The 16,168-nt window shown below is 44.9% G+C and overlaps 1 protein-coding gene across 1 annotated transcript; it reads left to right on the top strand.

Moving 5' to 3' along the window:
• The first annotated feature begins 12,362 nt into the window (after positions 1–12,362).
• On the top strand, positions 12,363–14,125 carry LOC120924783 (vomeronasal type-2 receptor 26-like). Its single transcript, XM_040335800.1, has one exon. The coding sequence runs from the start codon at positions 12,743–12,745 to the stop codon at positions 13,664–13,666; it is 924 nt and encodes a 307-aa protein (XP_040191734.1). The 5' UTR covers positions 12,363–12,742; the 3' UTR covers positions 13,667–14,125.
• The last annotated feature ends 2,043 nt before the right edge of the window (positions 14,126–16,168 follow it).

Consider the following 16,168-nt stretch of genomic DNA (forward strand, 5'->3'; position numbering starts at 1 on the left):
AATTTATATAAATGCCAATATAACAGTGGTGTCAAAACTGTGGCCCTGCAGATGTTGAAAAACTACAACTCCCAGCATGCCCGGACAGTCGTTGGCAGTCCAGGCATGCTGAGAGTTCAATTTTTTCAACATCTGGAAGCTGAGATGCACAACTTCACAGAAAGTATCACACCTGGTAAGCTTAGTTACACAGCTCAACAGATAGTACAGAACATGATAAGCTTAGATACACAGCTCAACAGATAGTACCGCACATGATAAGCTTAGATACACAGCTCATCAGACAGTACAGCACATGATAAGCTTAGATACACAGCTCATCAGACAGTAACGCACATGATAAGCTTAGATACACAGCTCATCAGACAGTAACGCACATGATAAGCTTAGATACACAGCTCATCAGACAGTAACGCACATGATAAGCTTAGATACAGAGCTCAACAGAAAGTACCGCACATGCCAGGACAGCTGTTGGCTGTCTGTATCCCCCATGTCCATCTCTGTATCCCCCATGTCCATCTCTATATCCCCCATGTCCAACTCTGTATCCCCCATGTCCAACTCTGTATCCCCCATGTCCAACTCTGTATCCCCCATGTCCAACTTGAGGTCAGGGAGGGGTCAGATAGAGAGGGATAAGAGAGGGGTGTCAGAGAGGTCATGGAGGGGTCAGAGAGAGAGAGAGAGAGGGATAATAGAGGGGGTGTCAGAGAGAGAAAGAGAGCGAGGTGGTCAGGGAGAGAGAGGGAGAGAGAGAGAGAGGGGGGGAGAGAGGGGGGGGGAGAGAGAGGAGGGGGGGGGGAGAGAGGAGGGGGGAGAGAGAGGGGGAGGGAGAGAGAGGGGGGGAGGGAGAGAGAGGGGGGGAGGGAGAGAGAGAGAGAGAGAGAGAGGGAGAGGGAGAGAGGGGGGAAGAGAGAGAGAGAGAAAGGGAGAGAGAGGGGGGGGAGGGAGAGAGAGAGAGGGGGGGAGAGAGAGAGGGGGGGAGGGAGAGAGAGGGGGGAGGGAGAGAGAGAGAGGGGGGGAGGGAGAGAGAGAGGGGGGAGGGAGAGAGAGAGGGGGGGAAGGGAGAGAGAGAGAGAGAGAGAGAGGGGGGGTTGGGGGGGTGACACTACAGAGGAGAGGGGGGGTGACACTACACAGGAGAGGGGGGGTGACACTACACAGGAGGGGGGGGTGACACTACACAGGAGAGGGGGGGTGACACTACACAGGAGAGGGGGGGTGACACTACAGAGGAGAGGGGGGGGGGTGACACAACACAGGAGAGGGGGGGGTGACTCTACACAGGAGAGGGGGGTGACACTACACAGGAGAGGGGGGGGTGACACTACAGAGGAGAGGGGGGGTGACACTACACAGGAGAGGGGGGGTGACACTACAGAGGAGAGGGGGGGTGACACTGCACAGGAGAGGGGGGGTGACACTACAGAGGAGAGGGGGGGTGACACTACAGAGGAGAGGGGGGTGACACTACAGAGGAGAGGGGGGGTGACACTACACAGGAGAGGGGGGGGTGACACTACAGAGGAGAGGGGGGGTGACACTACAGAGGAGAGGGGGGGTGACACTACACAGGAGAGGGGGGGTGACACTACAGAGGAGAGGGGGGGTGACACTACACAGGAGAGGGGGGTGACACTACACAGGAGAGGGGGGGTGACACTACAGAGGAGAGGGGGGGTGACACTACACAGGAGAGGGGGGTGACACTACAGAGGAGAGGGGGGGTGACACTACACAGGAGAGGGGGGTGACACTACACAGGAGAGGGGGGGGGTGACACTACACAGGAGAGGGGGGTGACACTACACAGGAGAGGGGGGGGTGACACTACAGAGGAGAGGGGGGGGTGACACTACAGAGGGGGGAGGTAAGCTGACAGAGCAGATGAATAGGACTCACATCGTGAGGCAGGACTCCGGGAGCAAGCAGGCACGATGATTCGTATCCATCCACAATGCAGCCCCGCCCACGCCTCCACACATGACCAGCACAGCCATTCACAGACCCCATATCTGCTTCCCGCCCCGCCCCGCACATCACACATGGCCCGTTCGGCCAATCACAGGGCACCCACTGTCTCAGAGCGCAGCTCCCGCCCCCGCCCCCGCCCCCTGAGAAATTAATATTCAAAGTGTGGGAGTGACCCACAGGAGCCAGGGGCGGACACAGGAGGCAGGAGCAGACGGGGGAAGGCTGCAGAAAGATGACGTTTCGTTACCAAGATGGGGTACGAAATTCATAGCCAGGAATGACTGGCAGAACTTCCGGTTTCTGAAAAGTCGGGGATTGCTGCAGATATGACACTGAAGGTGATTTACATTGTTATATACTTTTTAAAGATGTTGCTAATTTAAAAAAATTGCTCTGGAGTACTCCTTTAATGTCTGACCCCTAACTGACCTGTGTGCCCAATGTATTTCTAGTTCACCCTCCCCCCTCAAGTCTAGTTTAAATACTCCTCCAGCATTCCCATAAACCTCTCCCCCAGCACAGCAGACCCCCTTCCATTCAAGTGCAAACCGTCACAGCCGACACCTTCCATGTATACTGTCATTGGTTCCAACGTGGACCAAGACAGCTGGGTCATGCCCAGCCCCTCCCAGTAATTTATCCACCCTGTCCACCACATGCCGAACCCTGGCACCAGGGAGACAGCAAACCATTTGGTTGAGGCGATCCTGGCGACAAATTATTCTATCAGTCCTTCTGATTATAGAATCCCTTATTACCACCAACTGTCTAGGCCTACCTGCACTCCCCTCCCCAACTCTACTAGATGGGTTGCTCTCCCGGCTGTTAGAGGTAACAGTGACATCTAGGGCTGCAACCTCTGTGTTTGCCACCTCCACATCTTGGCAAATTTGTTTTGATGCACAAATACAGTACTGGCCTTCCTTTTCTGCAAGCCCCTTCCACTCCCTCTAACTACATTAACCCATCTTCCTATCTGATAATCCTGACTTGACCCTCCACCCTCCACTAGTGTTGCTCACGAATATTCGCATTGCGAATATTCGTTACGAATATGGCATATTCGAATATTCGCGAATAACTCGAATTTCGCGGCCAATATTCGTATTTTTTCAATTTTATTTTTAAAACAGATCACATCCTAGTGATCTCCATTGACGTCTAAAAGCATTGCTGGTATGATTAGAGACCCTGGGCCGAGTAGCTAAGCTGAGGCGATCCTTTTATGTTGCCGAATATTCGCAATCGCGAATATTCGATTTCTGAATATTCGCGAATACTTTCTCCGCCCTTCTTTTGCATCAGAGCCAATCAGAGTTCTCCTACCACAGTTGTCATAGGAGAGAGTGGAGTGTTTCTGTGCGTTTTTCCAGTGTATCACATCTTCAAAGAATTTTCCATCTTTTGTCCCGTGTCATCATCATTTGCATGTCACCTCTTTAATGAGAATAATAACTGTTTAACATAAAGACATTTAAGAGATGTCAACGTAAACGGTTTACTTGTATTTTCCAAATCTATGGTTATTAAATATTTATTAAACTAATCAATATACAAATTGGTCAAAGTAAACCCTCAAATCTATATAATAATATATTTATTTTATTAATATCTTGTTAGTTGCAGGGTCCATTACGTAAAACCACACTTTTTCCAAAGGGCAGGTGAAATTGAATGTTTCAAAATTTCGCAATCAATTTCGCATTTGCATTAGCGAAATTTCGCAATCAGTTTTGCATTCGCATTAGCGAAATTTCACAAACATGTTTTTTTGATAAAATATCACGAATATTCGATTTTAGCGAATATTTCACGAATATTCGGCTATATATTCATGATATATCGCGAAATCGAATATGCGGTATTCCGCTCAACACTACCCTCCACATCAACCTTACTGACCACCTGCTCAGCGAGCAGAGGACCCTATTCAAGGTTGTCCTTTCTACCCAGTGTTGCAACTTGCTCCTCCAGATCTCTAATGAGAGCTTTCAGAAGGGCAACCTGCTCACATCTGTCACAGCGGTATCCATCCTGGAGCTGTTGCACCAATTTTGCATACATGTGGCATACTGTGCACTGAGCAAAACCTTCAACCCTGCTAACACTCATTACAATATAATTACTTGTATGAAGTTTAAGATGTTACTTACAGTTTAGAAGACTCCTGTCTTAACTCCTGTTTTCAACTCCTGGTTTTTAACTCATCCACTTTAGTTAAAAATCCACACGTGAGCCACCGTCAGCTCACCTGTGAACAATTAACCAATTGCCTTAATTAGCAGAAAGAAAAAAAAAGCTGTTTAAAAAGTGTCAGAGAAAAGAGGGAAACAAATCAACACTTGCAAGCAGAAGCAGTTAAAAGCAGTTATGGTTTATTAGGTAATACACCATGAAACATAACCTCTGACCAATTTGGGTAGTCCTGCAATATAAAAATCCTTAAGAAGGACTTCACAGAATAGGGGAGCACTTGCTGCGGGGATACATGGTTTCCCCTCTTTGAGGAAAAGCTCCGCTTTCAGCCTTTTCCATCCCTAATATCCTGGTCAGTGGCATGTCTGGAAGTCTAATAATGTATGATCTAGCAGTGCTATTTCAGGTATTAGTACCTGCTGGCTACCCTGGCAGCTGACTCTGCAAATGCACTCTAATAACAGCAGAATCTACAAAACCCTTGTGCACATCAGATAAAACAGTGGAAGTCATAAATGACCTGGGAGAAGTGTCCCGTTGAGCAATGTTCCGTGTTTACAGTTATGTTGTGGTACTCCCTCACCCTGTTCTCCTATTTAATCCTAAAAAGGCATTCAAATTGGGCTTGGTCTGATGTGTATAGTTTTGGATTTTATCTCCATATCCACCCAATCTCTGAGCAGGCATGTGTTGGGTGTGATTATTTTAAATAACATTGTCGCATTGCGAGTGTTGGGTAAAGTAGTAGGTCTGCCCAGGGTAAATGACGTTGACATCCTGACTGCCATCACACAGGATGCTAATGCTTGGAGGCACGCAGGCATGCCTTGAACCTGAACTGGAACCATCTTTGGGAAAAAACCCTACAGGACGCTGTTCTCTACCTTGGCGAGGACACCTGCCATAGTCTTAAAATTGTCCCCTGCATACAAATAATTTTTTTTTCCTAAACAATCAGGGAGGCCAAGTCTGGGCACTACAACCATAGCATTTTCAGATACCGATCTACTCGGGCATCCGGATATATCTTTTTGTAATCTCTGGAAGGGATGTTCAGCCCTTGGTAACACCTTTTGGTAACAGGTAAAACAAGAAGTGGTATATTATAAAACCAACTGTGGTGAACCCTGTTTCTATCCCATGTTCATTTACTAGGGCAGCCATAACTGCTTGTGACTAAAGACACGTTCCATGTGTCAAGCTGGAATATGGCTGTGGAGGGGTTAGAATGGCTGGCAGACATAAAAGATCATATTGACTCCAAAGTCTTGTTTCATAAGAAGTTGCCCCCTGTGGACCACTTGTTCTTCTCGTTCTGGGGTCCTTAAAGTTGAATTATTAATCCCAGCTATACTGGGCCAGAACTAGGGTAGAATCTGTGAGTTGCACAGACCCATCAAGTGTCCCGGGCTGTGATACAGCATCCTTGGTCTGCTGCCATATGTGAGTTTAATCCATTGTGCTTTGCACGCATTGGTTTTAATGTTAGTATGGCTACCTCAGAAAGAACCTGGAAGGCTGAAAACAGACAATCAATTTAACTTATTGCTTGATTGATTTACCTGCCGAAGTAAGAACACATTTATGACCCTTCAAATGGACCCAAAAAGCCCTCGATCTCTCGACTATCTATATAAATATATCCAACGACCACGAACAAAGGACCAATGACTCTGATTACAGAGTTTCCTTCTGGGTGCAAACTCAACCTGTCCCTTTGACCGGCCTCCAAAGAGTAACTCCAGAGTAGTTACTGTTACTACTGTTACTGTAGCAGGACCAATCTATGTGTAGGTGTGGTCTCACAGGTGGGCTCGCAATGTGGTCTGGAGCACAATTGCATAGACAACAAAGGGTACATAATTCTGAGGATAACATCCACCAGGTTAGCTACCGGCCGTGAAGGATAAATTAAATGGGCTGTGTCCACAAGGGGATGCCCTCTCCTCGTCCACCAGGACGCTAAAACGCATTCGCTAAACCAAACGCTGTGAAGTGGGTAGCACCAAATGGTATGGCTGTGGCATGGCACATCAGGTACAACTGGTGCTCTAGGTATAACTAAACTGTTAATTTCCCTCAAGTCCTGTACAAAGCGGTAAGTTCCATCTGCTTTCTTTACAGGGTTTATAGAGGTGTTGTAGGGTGATCTCTATAGTATCCCCTCTTCTAGAAATGTATAGATTATACATTTTTGACCATGCCTGAGAACAGAGTGAGTACAAAAGGACGGGGAAGATTTAGGCTAATACACAGATTAGGCTTAATAAGTGTTAACGTGTTATGTTCCTTTAACCACTTACCCCCCGGACCATATTGCTGCCCAAAGACCAGAGTACTTTTTGCGATTCGGGACTGCGTCGCTTTAACAGACAATTGCGCGGTCGTGCGACGTGGCTCCCAAACAAAATTGGCGTCCTTTTTTTCCCACAAATAGAGCTTTCTTTTGGTGGTATTTGATCACCTCTGCGGTTTTTAGTTTTTGCGCTATAAACAAAAATAGAGCGACAATTTTGAAAAAAATTAATATTTTTTCCATTTTGCTATAATAAATATCCCCCAAAAATATATAAAAAAACATTTTTTTTCCTCAGTTTAGGCCGATACGTTTTCTTCTACATATTTTTCGTAAAAAAAATCGCAATAAGCGTTTATTGATTGGTTTGCGCAAAAGTTATAGCGTTTACAAAATAGGGGGTATTTTTATGTCATTTTTATTATATTTTTTTTTATTTTTTTTACTAGTAATGGCGGCGATCAGCGATTTTTTTTTTCGGTACTGCGACATTATGGCGGACACTTCGGACACTTTTGACACATTTTTGGGACCATTGGCATTTTTATAGCGATCAGTGCTATAAAAATGCATTGGATTACTATAAAAATGCCACTGGCAGTCAAGGGGTTAAGTATGCCTGGGTGTGTTCTTACTGTGGGGGGGGTGGCCTCACTAGGGGAAGCACTGATCCTCGGTTCATACATTGTGTGATGCATTTGCCTATATGTCTCAGTCTCATTCTCCCTGCTTGCCCTGTGTAATTCTGTCCTCGGCTAACAGGTTATTGACGTGCTAATGTCCCCTCACTATTTCTAAAGGTTAATTGATCTATTGTGTTGTGTGAAGGAGATCTGTGTTTAAGTGGCTTGTGTTAATTATTCTGATTGCTCCAGTGTGGTAATTATCTCTCTATATGCGGGGTCGAGCGGTCTAGTTAATGTATTCAGTACAACTAGTAATCAGCGTCCTTGATGTCATTGTCTAAAGAAAATGTGTTTTCAGCATCGGCTCCGTCGTGTCTGCCTAATCATCTGTATGGAAACCCCAGTGTGAGGGGGGCGGAGATTTGTCATTGTAACAGTTTTGGAAATGACATATAAGCTCTGTGTGTTATAACATTAAAGTCTGTCTTGTTCTAGCAGTAAGCCTGGACTAATGTGTGGCTTAATGGGCGATCTCAGGAATATTCCTCCTAGTGGAATATTGGGGTGATGTTCTTATGGAAGAAGGGAATCTTTGACGGGGATATCATACCGATACCGTCACAATTGGTTGGTAGCAGTGGGATTTTCCCTTCTATTCCCCTTCACACCCGGATTCCAAGCAGACACTGGAAGAACTACTGGAAGTTCGTGGAAGGATTGCTAGCAACAAAACCAAGCGGGTCATCATAGCAGAATTAATGGAGATAGACCAGGAGGACGGGATTGCAGCAACGCCAGCAGTACAAGAGATGGAGACACCAGTGATTCAGGAGGAGGAATCGCCAGCCAACAAGCTAATGAGAGAGAAGCTAGCATGGTTCGGCCCGAACCCAACGACGGATGTGGTGCTGAAAGTGATGGACCTGTTAGCGAAGGAGGCTAAACAAATAAGAGACGCAGAACTACAGGAGGCTAAACAAATAAGAGACGCAGAACTACAGAAGGATAAACAAATAAGAGACGCAGAGCTACAGTTAAAACTGGCAGCAGTCCAACAAGCAGCCGCACATCCTCCAAACAGTGAGTACAGCACAGCAGACACAAGGAAGATCCCGTTTAGCGCTTTTAAAGCTTTTGATGAAAAGGACTGTGAGATTGATAACTACCTGGCAGATTTTGAGCGACAATGTAACCTGCACCGAATAGCTAGAGGAGAGTGGGTTGCAATATTGTCAGGCAAACTGTCAGGCAAAGCTTCTGATGCTTTCCGGACCGTGCCAGATCAGGATATCCATAGCTACGCCCGGGTTAAAGAAGCGCTCCTGGCTCGTTATGCAGTAACCCCAGAGTCCCACCGACAGAAGTTCAGGGACTCACGCAAAACCACAAAAGACTCTTACGTGGAATGGGCATGCCAGTTTTCCCTGTCGGCCTCTAACTGGGTTAACAGCAGCCAGGCCACCACCGCAGAGAAGAAGAAGTCCTGGAAGCCGTATAACAAGCTGACCTGGGAGGAGAAGAAGCGACTGGAGGAGAGGGAGTCGCAGCGGGCGTCCCAGATGCGGGCCGAGATGTTCGCCAAGGGCCCACCGGTGGCCCCTTACACCACCACCCAGTTCCTGATGATGAAGGACCACGTGGAGAGCCTGCAGGACATGAGCAAGCAGGAGCTGATCCGTGAGTACATAGAGCTGGAGGAGTGCATAAGACGCATGGAGGAGGAGAACAACCACCTGAGGTCACAGCAGGCTGACCCCCCCAGGCTCCATGAACTGGAGATGGAGCTGGAGAAACTCAAAGAGGAGAACTGGCGGCTGCGGAGGGAGCAGAGGGTGGCTGACCCTATGGGGCCCTGATCCCCCCCCCCGAACTCTGAGCACCGGTGCTACAGCATTTCAACAAATATAACTTTTTCTTTTTATGAATCTCCTGTGACTGTCACTTCAGAGCCATAACCTGCCCCTCCCATAGCGGGACACCTAGATGGCGGCGCACAGACCCATTCGCCATCTTCACACTGACTTCTGGTGACTTTGCAGATCGCACAAAGACTTGGGGACTGACCGGCGTGTGATCTGACGACCCGGTGGCATACCTGAGTCTGAAGCAGTTGCCAAGGGAGGTCAGTCTCGCCAAACGGAGTTAACCTCGGACTAAAAGCTCTAAACCCGTCAACCCTACTGGACCAGGGAAGGTCCAACCGGGTTTGCCGTAGCAGGGAGAAAAAGGGGGGTCATTGTGATGCATTTGCCTATATGTCTCAGTCTCATTCTCCCTGCTTGCCCTGTGTAATTCTGTCCTCGGCTAACAGGTTATTGACGTGCTAATGTCCCCTCACTATTTCTAAAGGTTAATTGATCTATTGTGTTGTGTGAAGGAGATCTTTGTTTAAGTGGCTTGTGTTAATTATTCTGATTGCTCCAGTGTGGTAATTATCTCTCTATATGCGGGGTCGAGCGGTCTAGTTAATGTATTCAGTACAACTAGTAATCAGCGTCCTTGATGTCATTGTCTAAAGAAAATGTGTTTTCAGCATCGGCTCCGTCGTGTCTGCCTAATCATCTGTATGGAAACCCCAGTGTGAGGGGGGCGGAGATTTGTCATTGTAACAGTTTCGGAAATGACATATAAGCTCTGTGTGTTATAACATTAAAGTCTGTCTTGTTCTAGCAGTAAGCCTGGACTAATGTGTGGTTAATGGGCGATCTCAGGAATATTCCTCCTAGTGGAATATTGGGGTGATGTTCTTATGGAAGAAGGGAATCTTTGACGGGGATATCATACCGATACCGTCACACATTGTATGAACCGAAGATCAGCATTTCCCCTGCTGACAGGCGGGCGCGATCGCGCCCGCCGGGCACACGCACGGGAGTCGGGGGCGAGCGGGGGGCACGCGCGCGCCCCCTAGTGGCGGCTGGGAGAGAGGACGTCATATTACGTGCTCTCGCCCAGCCGAGCCAACTTGTCGACGTATAACGGCGGTGGCCAGTCGGCAAGTGGTTAAGATGCCATGATTTTTTAAATCTCCGAAAATTGCCAAATGGCAATATTTTGCACAGAGATACCCTAGTATGTGGGGGTCAATGTGCAAAAATTTATTTTTTAAAATAAACTTTTTGTTAAGAGATATACCTACTTGGCATCCTGCCAGTCTTATTGGACCCACCCCCGATCTTAGTGTGGCTTTATAGGGTGTATATTGGATGAGTCCTACATACAGTGAGGTTTTGGTTCAGCCTGCCTCTTTTCCTTGTCCCCTATCTCACTTGGGTGTCCTATTTCTGTCAGAAAGCAGGTAGAAATGCTCATCTTGCTAGACCGAACATTCAATCCCCCTTCATTTGTTATTGACATCAAGTAGGAGACATTGCAATACTCAACTTGCCCAATAGGTCCCTTCCCAAGAGATTCACTGGACAATTAGGCATTATCCTGAAGCTGTGTTGAATCATCGATCCCATGCCAATAGGGTCAATAATTGCAAGGGATGTGGTTTTTGTTCAGAGACAGACCCTCTGACAGGGGGCTGTTATAAGGAGGTGGTCTTTGGCTGCAACAGATAAAATACTCCCTTTTTTCTTGATCTCTGAGACCTAACACTTCTGCTGCTATTGAAACGCTACCTATGTTTACTTAGCAATATAAACAATAAGTGCACAAATTCCTTTAATATTCTGGCATGCTAAAACAGCCCGGTCACATATAACATGTTTCCCTTATTCCCTCCAAGAAGAATCACAGGAATGAACACATTTTGTTTTCCTCTTCACAAGAATGTGAAAGGAGGGGTCTCTGTGGAGAAGTCCCCTCCATCCATACGCAGTATTAGAAAAATCAATCAGACTTAGCCAATGGACCCCCAGACACCGACTAATTACTCGCCACGGAGAGCAGAATAAGTGAGAATAATCATTCATCACTGTGGCCACCCTTCTGCTCAAAGTGAGTTCCACGTCTTTTTGATCGGAAGTCCACTGGACTGTTTTACAGTAACAGTCAGGCCGCGTACACACGGTCGATCCAAACCGATGAGAATGGTCTGATGGACCGTTTTCATCGGTTCACCGCTGAAGTGGCCTGATGGTCTGATGTGCGTACACACCATCAGTTCAAAAACCGATCGGGTCAGAACGCGAAATGCTGAAAAAAACGAAGTTCAATGCTTCCAAGCATGCGTCGACTTGATTCTGAGCATGCGCGGGTTTTGAACCGATGCTTTTGTGTACTAACCATTGGTTTGGACCTATCGGGGCAGCGGTCCATCGATTCGATTTTAAAGCAAGTTCTAAAATTTTTGACCAAAGGACAACGGACCGATGGGTCATACACACGGTCGGTTTGGACCGATGAAACTGAACTTCAGGCCGTTTTCATCAGTTTGGACCGACCGTGTGTACGCTGCCTTACTGTCAGCATTTATGGACCTCACATTAACTTATAGAACAGTTTTTTTCCTTAGGACTTCTGAGAGTCCGGAGCTTCCCCAGAGCTCTTTCTAATACTGTTTCTCAGAACAGCTATAGGACTAGTTGGCACTGTCAATGTTGGGTAATAGGGTGGGGTTGAGTTGGCATCAGTATAGGATATAAATTTGACACATTCTTCTGGGGAATATAGGGAGGTGGGTTTCCCATTTAGGGGCAGGGGGCACCCAGAGAACACACATATCTCTGTTTCTCTGCAGAGTGCAGACCCAGGGTTTCTTTGTTCTGAGGGTTTTCTGAGACCCATGCAACATGTATTTTACATGTCTCACCCGGGTCCGGGGGGAGGGAGACCTTTGGTAAGTTGGATTCCCATTATTTGTAAATGTTAGAGGGATCTATTTGTGACAGTGATTTGGGAAAAACGACACAGATGTTGTTTCTTCGATGAATTTGACTTCTAAGTCCCTTAACAGTTAGTCCCTCTTGGAAAGTCATTTGTGTGTGTAGGTTAAACCTTAGTATTTGAACCCTTGGTTTGCCTTCCCTGAACAAAGGACCTTTACCAATCCCGTAGTGATAACCCCCTGGTACGCTGGCTACCCAATAAGTCTTACTACCGTGATAACAAAACAATAGTCCAACAACACACTCTGGGCACTTACCAGGCATTAATAATATGCTTATACTACTATACAATATTATCCTTATATCTCTATGCGATAGAAAGATAAGCAAAAGTAATCTGAGATATCGGCCTGGAGATCACTCTAAAATAACTGGACACAGACACAGTGTAGTCTCTCCAAGTAATCTGATAATGCTGTATTATTGCGTGGTTTATATAGACAAATACAATAACCTTCGAGCATAAGTTTAGTTCATACAGTACTTTTCCACAGTTTATATAGTAGAACACAGTAGCAAAGAGATCAGCCTAAACCAGACTAAACAAATTACAACGAGATTGTTCTAGGGACATTACTCACATAATGTACTGAAAACAATATAGGACAAGAATGTGATTAGAGGTACTTTAACGTCATTACAAAGAAAACACATATGTCCTATAAACAAGAAACTAAATAGCGTGCGACTAAGGCGTGGAAAAGCATCAGATAGAAGTATAAAAACAAAGTAAGCTGATACATTTAAAATGGATGCTGACAGCAAAATGGAGTTAAGTTTGTTCATTTTCTTTCTCAGAATCTCTGACCCCGATGTTCATTGTGTTTGTATTGTTCTTCGCAGACAGCGAAAACTGCATGAAATGTCCTGATGAAGAATGGCCAAATGAGAAGAAGGATCGGTGTGTTCCAAAATTGGTGGAATTTCTCTCCTACACTGATGATCCCATTGTTGGAGTATTCTCAGCTGTCTCCATCCTCTGTTGTCTTCTGACTGGTTTAATATTGGGGATATTTATACATTACCAGGACACCCCCATTGTTAAAGCTAATAACCGGAACCTGAGCTATCTTCTCCTGGTCTCCATCATGCTGAGCTTCCTCTGTGTCTTCTTGTTCCTCGGCCATCCAGTAGATGTGACCTGTATGCTGCGTGTCACCTCTTTTGGTGTCATCTTCTCAGTTGCCGTCTCTTCTCTACTTGCCAAAAGTATCATGGTGTGTATTGCTTTTAAAGCCACCAAACCTGGGAGTCCCTGGAGGAAATGGATGGGACCCAAACTGCCCAATTTTATCATTTTTGTCTTTTCACTGGTTCAATTCATAATCTGTGTCACTTGGTTGTCTATTTCTCCTCCCTTCCAGGATCGGGACACTCACTCTTATCAGGGGAAGATCATCATTCAGTGTAATGAGGGTTCAGTTATCGGCTTCTACTCTGTCCTGGGATATATGGGGCTTCTGGCAGCTGTGAGCTTCATTATCGCTTTTTTAGCCAGGACATTACCGGACAGTTTTAATGAGGCCAAGTACATCACCTTCAGCATGCTGGTGTTCTGCAGTGTCTGGATTGCCATGATCCCGGCCTATCTGAGCACCAGAGGGAAATACATAGTGGCTGTGGAGGTTTTTGCCATAATGGCCTCAAGTTCTGGACTTCTTGGCTGTATATTTTTTCCCAAAAGTTACATAATTCTCTTCAGACCCGACCTGAATACAAAAACAGCAATCCACTAATATGTATGGAGCAACACTGGGTTACCAGTAGTTATAGCATTATCTCTATTATTGGAAATTTTAGTAATTTGCTAGTGTATTGAGAATGTTAAATTTTTACATTTAATACTTACCTCTCTGATGGATGGTGACTTTAACTGGATACCACTGGAATCAGACAATTTTGGTTTGTTGAAAACCTTGTCCCCTGCTGGGTGTAGTGGTTCCTCCCACCAGCTGTTACATCACTACAGAACAATGTAGTCACTTAGTGAGGAGGAACCACAGTGACCAGAGGAGGACAAAGTATCCAAATCATCCTAAAGTGTCCAATACCAGAGACACCCATCACTCTTCCAGAGAGGGAAGATTTCACTCACCACCTTCCCGGAAGATAAATATTAAACATGTTCTTTTTATAAGCTATGTGTAATGTATTTGTAGTGTCAGGGTCACTTTAAATATATTGTATATAGATGTATCCAGCTATATTAATAAATACATATTGATGGTGTATTCTAAAACCATTTTTTAATATTAGTTAGGATTGATGAGAACATGTCCTCAATAAATTCACATTTTAAGTGATAAGTTGATTTCATTTTAAAGGATATTTTCTTTATAGGACCTAATAAAAAATCCTCCTCCTTGTGTAAATTCCTTTGAAAACTTCTGCCACAAGGGAGTATTCATCTTCCCTATACAATGCTTCAGAGCCAACACTCCCACCCCACACCTTGCCAGATCCTGATATGAAGACTTCCAAAGCTAAAAACAGGTTCCAGGTGCTCATCGATCAATCATTGGATTTATTCTGAAAAATACATTTAACATTAGAATTATGTTAGCTTAATATGTTTTGAAATTATTGTTCTTACTCATAAGAGCCCCATAATAGAATATTTCTGCCACCTCCAAGATCTTCTTGTCAAAGAAAAAGCTAAAAAGATTAAGAAGTAACAACCCCCCGACCCCTTCCTACAAGTATTCTAATCATACACACTAAATATAACATTGTATAAAAAAAAAAACTATATGTAAATTCTCCCGAGATGATCCCAACCATGATAAATTATATAAAATATGGCCACTACAAAACCATTTTTCCGAAAGATGTGCAGAAATATATGTTCCAGACCAAAACATCGGCTCAATTTATGTATTCCCTTATCTGTTTTTCCTGCTTTTTTCCAAAGTAAACTTATTTCAGATTAAAAAACATAGAAAAAGTAATAATTTATCCGCATATGATGCTAAAACTTCTACGGAGACGATGGGGGTCCATCTTCCATGAGAAAGTCGCCAAGAAAGTTAAGTCTGAGCGGAAAACAAAAAAAACAAAAAAACAAAGGGGGAATGTACAAGTATGAGGAAGTGTTGGCCGTGACGTGGAGGGACAACAGAGATGCCTATGTCCTGTCCACCATCCACAATGACATCTTAGTAAAGATTCCCAGAAGACACGGTCCCATTGTAAAGCCTGAATGCATCCACAATTATAATCTGTTTATGGGAGGGGTGGGTTTAAACGACCAGATACTACAGCCATATTTACAAATTACAAAGTCCCTTTACTGGTATAAAACAGTCACAATTTACCTTTTTCATATGGTCATGTATAATGCGTACGCCTATCAGAAGTCAAGAGAAAGACCCAGTACCTTCCTCAAATGTTTTGAAGAAATTGTCACTGCCCTCATCTACCAGCAAGGAAGCATTTGCTCTGATTGTGTGAGTTGACTTCATGAGCAACATTTTCCCGAAAACATTCCCCCCCCAGAATCAGGAAGAAAATGCCAAAACAATGTTGTGTTTGCAGCAGAGGCGGAGTTAGAAGAGACACCAGTTATCATTGTCCCCAATGTCCCTCCCGTGACTCCCAGCAGGGGTCTGGTGCATTCTTGTTCTCCATTTCAGGGACGAATCAGACCAGATTTTTTTTTTTTTGCTTGAATTCAGATCTGAAACGGAGCCAAAGACGTAGGGGACCCTTGTGCAATCTGTTCTGTGGCCGTCACAGAGATGTATGAACCGGCTCCATTGAGAGCCAGACACACACTCCTGTCATGCAAATTGTATGTGGGAAAAACCCTCATCCAATTTGCACTAGTGTGAACCCAGCCTTAGACATTATCACACATCCCTAAGATATTAGTTTCCCTTATTTTTAACAGACTGTAATTTCCCAGTTTGAAATAACTGTGTGGATCATTTGCCTGCTACCATGTTTCTATTGAAGTAGAATAACAAAGTTTCGAACCAGGCAGGACTTCAACAATGCAGGTTTATTAACAACCGGTAACATACAGTTTTATGTTCAAAGTATTACAAGATACAGGTCTAATTTATACAATTTCTTACAATGCAAGCATATTTGATATTGATATTCTTATCCTATAACCAAATTGAAACAATAGTGAATTGTTCTCACCTTGAACCAGAATGGGTCTTTTCTGCCAATTCTTGGTAACCCAGTTACCTGATGGGGACCAGTTGGTCAAACAGCTCAATCAAGTTTGTGAG

The sequence above is a fragment of the Rana temporaria genome, chromosome 1, assembly GCF_905171775.1.
Source record: "Rana temporaria chromosome 1, aRanTem1.1, whole genome shotgun sequence".
NCBI lineage: Eukaryota > Metazoa > Chordata > Amphibia > Anura > Ranidae > Rana > Rana temporaria.

What these genes read in the sequence shown, in the direction of transcription:
- LOC120924783 (XM_040335800.1), top strand. Translation starts at nt 12,743, where the DNA reads ATGTTCATTGTGTTTGTATTGTTCTTCGCAGACAGCGAAAACTGCATG.